Source organism: Accipiter gentilis, chromosome Z, assembly GCF_929443795.1.
Source record: "Accipiter gentilis chromosome Z, bAccGen1.1, whole genome shotgun sequence".
Lineage (NCBI taxonomy): Eukaryota > Metazoa > Chordata > Aves > Accipitriformes > Accipitridae > Astur > Astur gentilis.
In genome coordinates, this window is record NC_064919.1 from 79,983,886 (window position 1) to 79,997,642 (window position 13,757).

Consider the following 13,757-nt stretch of genomic DNA (forward strand, 5'->3'; position numbering starts at 1 on the left):
AGCCTTTTATTACATTGTTCCTCATAATACACTGCTCCCTAGTGAATAGTAGTACACTAACTCATTTGAGCATGGGATTCTTCTTAAATCTCAGATGCTGTGATTTTTCCCTGAGGACAGTTTGATATTTCTGCCTGACATTTCTTCGAAGAAAAATAGAAGGTGCAGCAACATTAATTTTGAAAAGTAAAATTAGTGGAACACTATTATTTTATATTTAGTTCTCTTTTATTTTTAAACCTAATCATATTTTTATTGGATGTAATTAAAAGTCCTTTGTAGAGTAATAGGGAAGTTGAACTTTAATTCCGCTCACCTCGTCACTTTTTTAAAACTCTCCATAATTTTCATCCCTAGTTGTGCAATGCTGGAGGGTTTTTACATGCAGTAGAAAATTCTTTGCTATTTCAGAGAAGGCAAAGAACCAGCAGAATGCTGAAAGTTTTCCAGGAAGACTGTCCTGCAGTAAATACTTGGAATAGTAAAGATCTCACTTGACCAGGGCTATACTTCACTGTTCCTTATTTTGCTACTATTTATGGAAGAAAATGATGGCAGTTGGGATTAATTCCTGCACTTTTATTGCAGGATGGTGGACAGAAATAGATTGGTCAATAATCATCTGCATGAAGGCGGTTGTGAAGTGGTAACATTCTGTCTGCATGGAAACCAGTAGCAAAATATGATTAACTTCTGGGGCTTGAATTTCAACCAAGTCTTGCTTGACCAGATCAGGATATTGGTCTTTCCCCTGACTTTTGTGACTGCTGAAGGAGAGCTAATGTACTTTTATTTCTCTTCCTATTTTTTGTTCTCTTCTTCCAACTCTTATTCCTAAAGCACTTTTGAACACTGGGAAGGTGTGTGCCTATGCATTAGCTAATATGCTGCAGTGTCAGACTTTGTCTTGGTGTGAGTAAATTTTAATGCTGGCTATATTATTATCCTTTCCTTTGAAAAAAATCAGTTACTGGGCTGTAATGCTCTGATGCTGGGGATTCCAGTGGCTGACATCACATTAGCTGTTAGGGACTTTATAAAATTGAATTTTGAGACAGGGTCGAAAGAAAGGACTCAGCTGTACCTTTTCTAATCTTCCTTTCTAAGCTAAATAATCTTAGTTTTTGCTCTGTGCTGCCGCCTATAAATCTAACCATTGTTTTACCTTCTTTGAACACATCCAGTCTATCTTCCCTCTTAAGGTGAGAAGAGAGAGGCAAACGGGATCCAGATTTTAAGACTCAAGTATTGTAAATTTGAACTTTTTAAAAATTTTGTCAGCAGATTCTTTTCAAATTGTTTTTGTCAGGGAATTTCTGGGTAAGTCATGGCCATGAATGCCAAAGTGCTTTGTGAGTAAATGGGAAATTCTCAAGTGTGATCAGCCATTATTTTCAAGAACAACCATCATGGTACCTTTGCATTTTCAGCAAGGTGCTGCAGGTGTGGTGGTGAAAGTGGCAGGCACAGTAAGAGCAAATTTTAGCTCTCCTTACAAGCAGAGTCCTTTTAAGACACAAAAAAGACTTTCTGTGAGCTTTTATATCTGCAGGCTCCTCCTGAAGCAGTCATCAGCTTATGTAATGAAATGATCATTGACATGGTGAAGACACCAGAAGATTCCCGCTTCGTACACTGCGCCAATGTCAGGACACATTAGTTTCTTCCATGAAGGAGCAGCAGAACGTCCTCTGGGACCTAGTCACAGTTGACTGTTGAGCATTAAGGACTTCCTAGACACCATACTGAGAATGGTTACAAAGTATTCTGGAGTGAAATATTTTGTGATAAGCAGATTTTGAGAGCTCTCTCTGTCTTGGCATTTGGCTGAATGGAGAGGGTCATAACTTCCTTTGCAGAGAGAGTGAGTGTGTGTGTGCTTCCAAGGATCCACCTGACTCTTAAATGATACAGAGCCATATTACTGTGACTTTCTGGCTCCTACTATGACATGTACATCATAAATCTTCCCTGCCCAGTTCACATATGCCTGTATAGCTCACATATGCAATTTGCTTTTGAATGAACAGAGGCATTGACTAAGTGACATAGAATGGTTCATGAAAGTTTAATTTTTGTTTTTAGGGGTGAGAATTGGTATCCAACTACTTTGTATTCTTTTTTTCTTCAGATAAGATAAACATGGAGAAGGCTGTCTCTGTTGTCTTTGCAAACAAATCTTTGAAAGCAATTTAGGTGGAAAGGTATCATAATGCCCTTATCCACCCAAGGGAGGGAGTGATTGCCCTTTTCAAATGAGATACAAGATGGTTTTTGCTATCAGATTAGTGTCTTTCTGGCAAAGATCACTGGCATGCCCAGAATGACTTGTACCCGGCAGCCAGTGGAACAGCTGTCAGACAGCCCTTTGTCCCTTAGTGAGAAAATGCTTCCTCCTTCCCAAAACTTTGGATTCCCAAACCCTTTGTAGCAGTCTGGGATGCTAGTCTTTTCTACTGGCATTGCTTTATGTGGACTTTTTATCCTGATGTGAAGATGAAATTGACCAACTAAAATTGAAATTTTCCAATGAAAGGTGAAAATGGGGATCAAACCAGAAGCTTAATTTGGTTACAGAACTGGAAACCATTACAAAGGAGGACAGTAAGACTATTGTAGCATGTATTTGCTGTTTAAGTGTTTTTTCTTCCAGCGCTTAGTATCTTTGAAAGACAACTTGCCTGTGGAAGCCCATATTACAAATCTGCAGTGTTTGGCCTCTTGGGTTGCCTTCTCTCCTGGGTTACACTACCTCATATTTAACCAAATTGTTACCTGGTTTTAACTTCAATGTCAAGATCTTTTTGTGTGTGTGCTACTTTAGGAGCAATATTGTGCTGCAGTTCTCTTAATTGGTCAGTCAGTGAGACTGCAAATGAGATATCCCTAAGCTTTTCTGGAAATTACTTCTTGTTGATAGGTAAAGCATGCCTAGGATTATTGTATCACCAATCACACTTACCTTTTGTGCTTAAAAAGTCATTTGTAGCTATAAATTCATGCTGTGAGATCTAGTTTTGTATTTTGCAAGTTGCATGTCATAAAATTTATCCATTGTGCAGCAATTTCAATTATGTTTTGGGATCATTGGGGTTTTCTGTTATTTTTCTTTAAGTTATACAAACAGCCCATGATACTTGAGTGAAATAGGTCAGATTTGTGAACAGTGTCCTTAGACAAAAAAAGCTGCCATTCTCTCTCCCTCCAGTGCTGGTATTAAAAGTCACTGTGTTGCTTAGCTCTGCCAGAGGCATGTTGCTATCAACTCTGGCATGAAAATTTCTAGTTTTACCTTTTTGGAGTGCATCTTTCACTTGCAATACCCGATTTCATTCCTGAGGTCTGCATGATGCCCTTATCTTGGTCCTTGCTCTATTTTAACTCCCTGTGTGGTCTTGCCTGTTGCAGATGCCATTCTTTGCTTGGAATGCAAAACTTGTGGGTTTTGAGAATGGTCACCAAAATGTCTTCATTTTTGCTAGCTAGTTGGCAGACTAATATCAGGTGAATGTTCCCTAAAAGAGAAATGTTCCCAACAAGTATAGGACTGATGGGTGACATTTCCATTGTCTGTGTCTCTGCTTTCTTTTTATTTTGTCTTCTGTCTTAACTTGCTCAGCCACAGTTCTTAATGCATTCAGATTTCTCTTGGTAAAAGCTCAATTTTTTCTAACATTTTTTAAAAAAATAGAAAACACTATTTTTAATTTGCTTTTTCAGCTCTTCTTTTGTGTGGATTTTAACTGTCTTCAGTCAGGAAGAGTTATTTTGAGTTTTGTCCCTAGTGTAGTGTTGATGCGAGTATTATCATGGCTCTTTCTTGTGTACATCAGGTTTTCATTAGACAAATAAAACTTGAAGTGCTGTTGACGTGCAATGCTTTAAAAATTCTACCTGGAGAGTATCAATCTGGTTTACTCAGTGGAACGAGTCAGTGTCATCAGCAAACTTGTTGATAATTCCTTCATAAGATCAAATAGTCAGAACTACTAGTATCAGCAGTGGACTTGGGAGCACAACATAATAATTGGAACTGGTGAGTTAGGAATTAATTTTGACCCTAAGGCTGACGTCCTAGGAGGGTTTTTTGTCAATATATCTGCATTATGAATTTTTCTTTTCCTACAGAGGCTCAGGTAAAATAAAGTTAAAATCTTTATTTAGATGCATCTAGAATTACATAAGCTTTTAAGTGTTGAATTTAAAACAGATCTCGAACAAAGGTGATGTGTATCCTATGACACAAGATATGTGAATGTAAATTGCACGCAAGAAAATGTTACAGGTGCTGAACAGCAGGAATAGTTCTACTGATTTGTCATCTTCGCTTTCAGCTGTCAGTCCTCTATTTGTTCCTGGAAACAAAATAAGAGCTGGACATCAGCATGTTGCCCAGCGGAGCAGTTGTGCCCTTTGTAGTTCCAGTGCCTTCATTCTTCCACTGCTCTTTTCTGACTGCAAGCAGATGAAAAGCGGGTGAAAATCCTTTTGAAGAGCATTATGAGCCTTGTAATGTTTCTGTATGGCATCAATGAAGTCCTTTCTAGTTCTGCTAAAAATCATCTGTACTTTACTGCCAGAAGGCAAAGAAATAAGTATATAAAAAAAAAATCTTACTAAGCTATATATAGGATGTGACGTAAATCCAGCATAATCTGATGACATTCTTGTATTCCTTTTCTCTAACTTTCTTTTGCCACCTTCTATGAGTAACTGTCTTCTATATCTTGCCTGCCCTTTATGGGCTGTCTCCTGCTTTGCAATACATAAACACATACTGCCACGTTTTTTCTAAGATCACCTACTGTTCTCAGTCGTTTACTGCATAAGTTACGTGGCACAATATATTCGTATGTCTGGGAGTGTGACAGCTTGCTGTGATCTGTGTTAAATACAAATGCAGCACGTGAATGTGATGCAGACTGATACAAGCAGCAAATCACAGAATTTAGAGGTGGGTAAAACCTGCTAGGTTTAGTCTAATTTCTCTAGTGCTTTGTTCTTTATCTTATCTTATTTTCTTATACTGTTGTTTGATCTTAATATTATTAGGTGCCAGCATGGCCCAGCGTTTCAGTCGTCCCAAACCTTTTTCTAATGCAGCATCACTCCTGCAGTTAGTAAGCAAGCTTCCTTCCTTATGTAGCGCCCTGGAGATGACACTTGTCTTCTCTTTCCCTTCTGATCTTTTTTTTTTTCCCCTATTCTTGTTTCCTTCCTGCCTTTCATCTTCATGGTCATTACTGTCTTCGTTGACTTTTTCCAGTTGATGGTTTTTATTCTCTCTTCTCTGTTTTTTTTTTTTTATTTTTTTTTTTCCCCTAAGAAACAGGAAGGACACAGGAAGCATTCTTGCATCTTTGGCTGATTATGTGAAGGAAGGTCTTTTATGGTGTAGTCACTTGTCCGATTGCTCTAGATTTGGGAAAACAAACTGGTTGTGGTTAGATGCAAAAGCCTGGGTCTGCAGCCTGTGGCATATGTACCGTAGTTGTAACTACACTGGGGAGCAAGGATGTATGGTAGATAGTTTTCAAAAGTTGCCTGCTTAACTAACGAGTACATAGGTGTCGGGATGGATCCAGAGTCAATATAGCTGGTTCTCTTTTCATTGTTTATTTTCTGATGTGTGTACACGCCTTCTGACAGCCTTTGAGTGGAGGCAAAAGGGCCTAGGAATGAATTGGTGGACACAGCTGCGGACAGGATTGTAAGTGAGACCATGAGCGTATGAATAGCAGAATGTTTTTATGCTAAATCCGTGTCTTTTTTGTGTAATTTAGAAACTTTCCAATTAATAGTTTGTTCCAAGATTTCAAACCACTCTAATTTATAGAATTTGATTATATGCTATATGTTATTTTTCTCCCTCCAGTTTTGTAGAGAAAAGGTGTGAATTTCAGTATTATTAATTATTTCCAACTTTATGCAGTCTGCTTGAGCTCTTGTAGGAAGGGCTGTGGGTTTATTTTAGAGCTGGGGAATACTGCTTGTCCGTAGTTCACGTCAGAGGGGTGACCCAATTGTGGTATTTATGTTTTTTTGACTGGAATATCAAAACAAATCTGTGCTGTCTTGACAGAAATGTCATGATGTCAAATGGATGGCTCAGTCCCTGAATGGAGTTCTCTCTTAAGAATGTTAATGACTCTGATGGGATGAGTGGAAAGCTTAGTCCAATGCCTATTTATTTATTTATTTATTTATTTCCCCTTTTCCTCTTCCTACAAGATTATTCTATTTAAAGGAAGTGAAAATTGAAGTTTTCTGAAAGTTGTACTGCTTTGGTCTCCTGTCACCTGTGTTGTGGCAGCTGTTTCATCATCATAAAAGGCTGAACTTTAAGAGCTTTCAGCAACAGAAATTACCTAAGTGCAGAGCAATAATATTTATTAGTCTAAGCTCATTACTTAATATTTTTGTAGAGCTTTTATAGAATCATGATTTCTAAACCATATTTTTAGCATAGTTACAGGATCATCTGTGCATAATGGTCTTTTTGCCTACGTGATACCAGAATAATTGTTTTTACAGCCTGCTCTTGAGGTGCAGAATAAATGATCATTGTAAACCTTTCTCACATTGTCATCTTTTAATCTTGATCCAATTATTTACACTAAGCAACAACATACAGGATGGCACGGACAAGACAGAAAGGAAAATTTATTCCTGTGGCTCAATATTTTAAAATCCCTAGAAGAGGACAAACTGTTTTGTTTGGAGAAAACTAGCAAGAAAAATGATTCCTTTCCTGGACTTATATTTGACCAGTAAATGTGAAAGAAGGATTAGTTTATAGATTAAGAAACAGAAAAGTTTTTCAATTTCCTTCCTGTCTCAGCAGCTAAGCTTTCCCATTTGAGTTGTCTGTCTACATGCCCTAGGCTTGTAAGGATCCCAGTGTGTCTTCATCATAGCTGCAGGGAATCAAACTGCACAAATCTAATTGTGGGTTCAGGTCCTTACTTTGTTGTTCCATGCTACCCATTAATGTGCATGTACTCCACTGAGACCAGTGTCTTTGAAAAAATAATATATTGCATACAATCATACGCATCTTCCAGTGTAATATAATAAAATAAACATGAGGAACTAACCTGTTTAAGGGTGGGGAGGGTGATATCCATTTACCTGGAAAGCAGGGAGTTGGAAGTTATGCACTGTGGTTTTGGACATATATTTTATTTCTCATTCTTTTCAGAGTAAGTGAAGAAAAGGAGGTGACAGAAGAACGACTGAAAGCTGAACAGGAGTCATTTGAGAAGAAGATCAGACAGCTAGAGGAACAGAATGAACTTATCATCAAGGAAAGGGAAGATATCCTTTAAAAATATGTGCAGGGGCTCACTGTCTGAAATAAAAAGTGAACTACAGAGAAATAATTGTTCTAATTTATGGCAGAGGATAAATCTGCATGTGCTGCCATTCAAAAGCAATCAGAGAGATGACTTGCAGCATGTGACGCTGGTTCATTTGAGCTTAAAACTGCTATCCAGCTGTTCCCGTGATGTTGTTTAGCTATGAAAAAGGTATTTGTCAACTAAAAATGACAATAAGGAATTTATGCATTAAAATACAGTTATAGATTTATTTTTTTTACTTAATCCTATTAGGTTGTTGTAATTGAGGTCTGAAACTTGCATGCTATTCCAGTACTCTCCATGTCCAGATAAAGACAACTTAGACTGAAGGCATTTAAACTATATATATGTACTAGGAGATTTGGCCAGTTCAGAGTTTTTTTGGTGTAGCTTTTGTTTGTTTGTTTTTTATATAAAATCAGCTGATTCTCTTGCAGGCTGTGACTTCCATATTTGCTAAGTTGCATATGCTTAGTCCCAGTCCTGGAATATCACATGCAAAGTTGAAGTTGGAGGAATTACAATTTTCCTTCAATGTGGTGTGATAGAACTTTACAAAATTCTTTTGTTCATTTTTCTTCCAAACCTTTGATATCAATGCTTTCTTGTTTAATTCTTCAGAAGGGTAACGGTTGAGTGCAGTGAGATATGGAAGAGTCAGTGCTGCAACTACAGTAGAAGCAAATAGCACATGATTCATCAGGAGCGTATTTCAAGTAGGGAGAATACTAATGCCATGTTAAAAAGCATTGATGAAACCTAGTGTGTAATACACAGTCCCCAGTCACACCTTGTTCAAGTAAAAAATGGAGTTAGTGACAAAAGTTGTGGAGAAGGGCTACTTAAGATGGTGGGGGGCTTGGAGAACCTGTTATCTGATAAGAGTCTAAAGTTTGTGTGCATATGCTTATGAATAGTAACTGGCCAAATAGAAGTAGGTTGAGATAGTGCTAAGTTGAATAGGGGGAGAGGCAGTACTGAGACATAAAGGGGCTATTCATTCTATAGGCCACTGCTGAAACAGAAATAAACAGAGATAAATGGTCCACGAACTTAAACATGAAGTTAGAGGAGGGTTCTTGAAAATTCGAGCAATCGTATTTCAGTTTAGCACTGGAAGTCTTAACAAAAAGAACAGCCTTTTTTTATGACAGAGCTTGGTTGGCTTATGAAAGGAATTCACTGATATGTTGTTTCTGTCAGCAGGGGATTGCCCTTGATGACCCCGAAGAACCCTTGTAGCACAGCAGCACTTATATTGATAGAAGGAATTTGGTCTGTTTGTACTAAATAATATACATATCAACGAGCTTAGCCGGGCACAGAACAGGTCCTGGAAAATATTAAAGCTGATGTATTTAAGAGCCATTAGATGTGACTACAACTCTTTTACATTAATTTCACTGAAGTCAGTATTTTGTTGTATATTACATCTTGTGTATTCAGTCAGCTTATGAATGTGGGTAGGATGTATGTTCCTGATTAATATATTTTTTAATTTATGCACACAAAGCTTTCACTAATTCATCTGAGGTTTATTTGGCTACTGGGAAGTAGGCATGCTTGCTTGGGTTTTTTTGTGGTGTTTTTTTTGTGGTGTGTTTTTGGGGTTTTCTTTGGTGTTTTTTGTTTTTTTCCTTTACTAGAAATAGATTGCACAAGCATGCATACTTTTTCAGAAGTCTGGTAGACATGGCAGAAGGTTAATGCATGGAATTTTACACTTCATAAAACTCTTTAAAACCGAGAAATAGAAAACAAGGTTATAATTTAAAACTATATAATTTTAAATACTGCAATACTTGTCTATCATACATGAATGATTCAAGATCCTCAATGTACCTCTGATCAGTTAATTTTTTATCTTAAAGCTTGTTGCAGAGACAAGAAATGGTAGAAAAGACTTGCCAAAGTTGAATACAGATTCTGGTTATTTTCAAGTACAGCAACATGAAATTCTTCAAGTTCTGAAATGCACAGGGTTCACTTGTAAATAAGATATCAGGAATATAATACCGTAAGAAAAACCATTCAAGTCTGGTAAAATAAATTTTACTTACTCCCCCCCCAGCTAATTTATTCTCTACAGAATTACTTTATCTAGCCTAGTATTTAAAATTACCCTACGATAATAAGTCGGTGCTTCTGATGTAACTGCAGCTATCCAGTGAAGTGTAATTTCAACTTGGTGAAGGTTTAATTGGAATAGCATGGGGAGTGTGAGGGGTTGGGTTTTTTTCAGCAACGTGTTTTGTATTTTTTTCGTAAGACTCTCGCAGCAAAGATATGCTTTGTGTGCTTGAAATCTCTACTTTAAAGGCAGACTTTCCTCATTTTGTAGTGGTTGATTTTTTTTTTTGAGAAGCTATCCATTTTTATTCATTGCTTATGAGCTATGACAGAAGCTTTGGTGAATAGGGGAGTAGGTGTTATGTGGTGATCTCACTGCAAAACTTTGAGTAATTTACCAGTATCAAAAAACCAGTATCTGTCTGCAGCCTAAACTTATGGTTGCTCTGGAATTGGTCAGTGCTGTCTGGGCAGGGAACAACTAAAATTTCATGCAGACTTAAATGTCAAATCTATCCTTCCATTGCAGTTGAAATTTGAGTAGCCCTTACTAGGGTGTACAGTTAATGCAGGACAACCCTGATGAACATGCTGTGAATCATAAATAGGCCAGCCTGTTGTCAGGGTTGCCAAATACTTATTATCACAGAAATAAGGAAGAATTAGGGATTTCAAGTAGTTGTCTGGTCTACTCTTTCCCTAAAGCAGTATCATTAGACCTGTCATATTATCTCATAATTTGGTCAAAAGTAGGTATTTTGGCTTAGTTTTTCACAGGGCGTTCCTGCTTGAAACTGGCTGCTTTCAAAAGAAACGTGATCTGAAATGTTTCAACCAGTTCCAAAACCAAAAGAGGATCAAACCTTTATTTTGTAATAATAACTTAGATACAAAATAAACTTTTGTAGCCTTTTTTCTAAACAGTTCTAGTGCTGCTGTTCTTTGGAGATGTGATGCTTAGTGGTGTAAGGTATGCATGCTGTGATGGCGTCTTTCGCTGTTCTTACTAAAATCTGCCTAAGTGGGCCAAACTGGAAAATCCAGTAACAAGTGCTCCCATTCTTTTGATGCCCTCCAGAATGAAAACATCTTATAGCTATGAGGATGAGAAAGTTGTGGAAAAAATTAATCTTCTGACAGGGAAGATTAAGCCAGAGATAGAGGGGAAAATGTAGAGTGGAGGCTGTACCAGAGAAGTGAGAACTAGAACCTGGCTGGAAGGAAAGACTTGGAAAAGGAGGTTGGGCTGGATGTGGCTGATGTGAAAGAAGTAAAGCCTGTGACTGATGAGTTCAAAAGTGTTTGGGATAAGCAGTCAGGGTTAAGGAAGAGCCAGGATGGAGGCAGGTGGCCTAGGGTCAGACAGCTGATGAAAGCAGGGATGTGTCTGCTCAGTGTATTATAGCACCCTCCAAACCTGGAAATGGAATTTGGGACTAAGATTATGTGAGAAGGCTCACCATGTGTAACTTACCTCAGTGTCTTCCTTAGCGTCTCCTCTTAGTATTTGTCTTTGTTTCTGTGTTCCCAGATCATGATGGATACGTACTGGGTGACTGAACTGTGCTTCTAGCGATAATCTAAACTCTGGCATTGCTTTTGGACTGTTTGACTTGCAACTTCAATGTTCTTACTTTTTGCTGTTTCACTTGCATTTTCAGAATAAGGGATGAGCAGTGGGCACCACGTTATGCTCTTAGGCTACTTGCGCTGCCCCTTCTTCCACTTCTGCTAGGAGCTGTTATGAGACAAGTTTCCGGCTTTCCTTTTTTTTCTGGCATATTTTCAAGCACTTATTATTAGTTTACGTCCCAAATATGATTTAATTTAAGAAACGGGAAAATATCTTTTGTAAGATGCCCCAGTACTGTCATGATAGATGTCTTAGGAAAAAAATGTTAATAATGAGATTATTAAGAAACAAATACTACCTTTATTTCAAAGCCCAAAGAAATTATGTTATGGTCTTTAGCTTTTCTTGTTATCATCATTAAGGATTTTTTCCATCTAAATTTGATGGTATTGCATAAATGAAGAAGCAAAACCAGCCTTAACATTTCTGTGAAGATTTATTAATTAGGGAAGTTGAAACTTCTTAAAAAAAAATAAAATTGTTATTGAATTCTAAACTATGGTGAAACTATCATTTTGGAGGCAAAGAATAGGGAGGTAAAAGGGAAGAAAACATTGTTTATTTCAAACTTTTTTTTCCCTTTTGTAAATTTAAACTCCACACCCCTACTAAACTGCTGTTTTGGTTTATATTTAGAAAGTACCTGGGTTACTTAAGGTTTTGGTTGGAATTATTTTCTGACTGAACATGATCTGTTGATTTGAAGATCCAGCCAATTTTGTACAACAAATCCCATATGATTTACTTGACTAGTCTTAAAAATGATCACACACTATGGTTACATATGACCTTAATATTGAAACTTAGGACTACTTAATTAGTTGATTTTTGCATGCAGTTAACATGGGTATTAATTTTACTAAAACACTTCGTTTGCTGATATTGTTAGTGAGACATAGAATATTAATTTGCTGGAAGAATAATGGGATTCTTTTAAGCATTATCTATAGCCTTTAATAAAATGCTTTTAGTTTTGCCATAGTACTGTTCATTATGTTACTCTTGCATATACTCATAAATTAGTGCTATTTACATATTTTCTCCTTTTCCCATCTTTCTGTATTAATGTAGAATTAGTATTATTTTTCAGAAGAAAAATAGTTGCTCACTTGCTTAATGCCAAAGAACAAAATGATAGAAAAGCAGGTATCAAAGTACAGAATTTACTTGTTTGTTCTGTCATACTTGCTTTTCTCTATAAATGTTGAATTTGCTTTTCTGAAAATGGGGAGAGAAATAGGCACTTTTTCTGTTTCCTGTCCTTTTTTAATCTGACCCACCAAGTTGTCATCACAGGTGAAGAAACAAAACAAAAGGTCTTGGATAGAAAGCCTTTGGCAATGTACTTTGTTGAATGTGTGGTGCTCGTGTCCTGCTTAATAGATAAGTGTGTGCCTCCCCAGGGCTGCCATTTGCAAAAGGACAGTTAGTCTGAACTCTCAATGCCAAAACAGAGTGCCACAGAGAAATGGGGTATGAAAATTAACAATATAGTTAAGCATGTATATATGAAAGTTGGATCCTGCCTTGTTGACCCCCTCCCCCCCCCCCCCCCCGCCAAAATAATAAAAGGCAAGAAGAAAATTTCTATATAGAGAAAAATTTGCTGTTTGCGGGAAACTCATGCCCTGTGCTTTTGAAAGTCAGGGTATTTATTTAAAACTCAGTAACAATTTTAGAGTTTAACTTTGGCTAAGTCTAAGGGTGATTTTTGCTTTTGTTATAGTTTCTGTAATATGGTTCCTGATAGTATAGTTTCTGACAAGTTAAGAATTGAGGGATTGGAATGGCCATCATAATTTTTCTTTTATTTCTCAACTTGGCTCCCTCAGCTTAAATTTTAAACTTTTCCCCCTTCCTATTTTTCATATGTGAATGCATACCGTATATCTTTTTGTGAATCATAATTTGTTTGAAGGAATGTCAGGAGAATGAAAAATTAGTATTTTGCTTCTTTCTTCCATTTTATCCAACTGCTTCACTCTTTGAAGGTGTTTCCCTTACTGTTATCGGTATCCAACTAGTAAATGTTTCTAAGGAACCATTATGGTCTATTGAATAAAAGCTGAACTTATTAAAAAGTCCCTAAATATTTATACGCTATTCTGTAACAGCAGTATTGGCTAAATAATGTATGTATTTAAGAACTTCTTAAATGTAGAAGAATCAGTCAAGGACTATTGGGCAAATAAGATATTTTGAATTTTTCATGAACTTTTAAACTAAAACAAGGTGAAACGTATTGTAATGTTGAGTGTTCAAATGGATCAATGACTGGAGATTTGTTTAAAGCTCAGCTTTCTATGTTTAATCCTAACTAGTGCCTTAGAGCACAAGCTAGCCATATTGTCCATGTTATGAAATTATCCAGAATCAACAGGCAGCATCTAAACAGTCAACATCATCCTCTCTAGAATATGAGCTAGATAGGCTTTTTGCCCTAAAATGTCACACTCAGCGGTGCAGGATTATCTGTGAGGTGTGTCAATACAGAAGTATAACTGTGGGATGTGAGAAGCAGAGTTGCTTTGTAATTTATACTGTGAAGCATGGAATGACGTTGTTCTGTGTGTCGCTGTCTGGAGAGAAGAAGACTTTCCCACCCAGCAGCTCTGGTGTAGAATTTTGGAGACACACTGAGGTGAGTGTTGAGCACTAGTAGCATTCTTGCATCTCCTCTGTTTCGTGACATT

The 13,757-nt window shown here is 37.1% G+C and overlaps 1 protein-coding gene across 6 annotated transcripts in view; it reads left to right on the forward strand.

The window, feature by feature from the left end:
- The window catches only part of KIAA1328 (KIAA1328 ortholog), a 187,463-nt gene that overhangs the window by 12,980 nt on the left and 160,726 nt on the right, over nucleotides 1–13,757 (forward strand). For all 6 annotated transcript variants that reach the window (XM_049795405.1, XM_049795407.1, XM_049795408.1 and 3 more), the window contains one exon: nucleotides 7,202–7,317. In XM_049795405.1, the coding sequence (XP_049651362.1) occupies nucleotides 7,202–7,317 (116 nt within the window). The remainder of the gene's footprint in view (nucleotides 1–7,201; nucleotides 7,318–13,757) is intronic.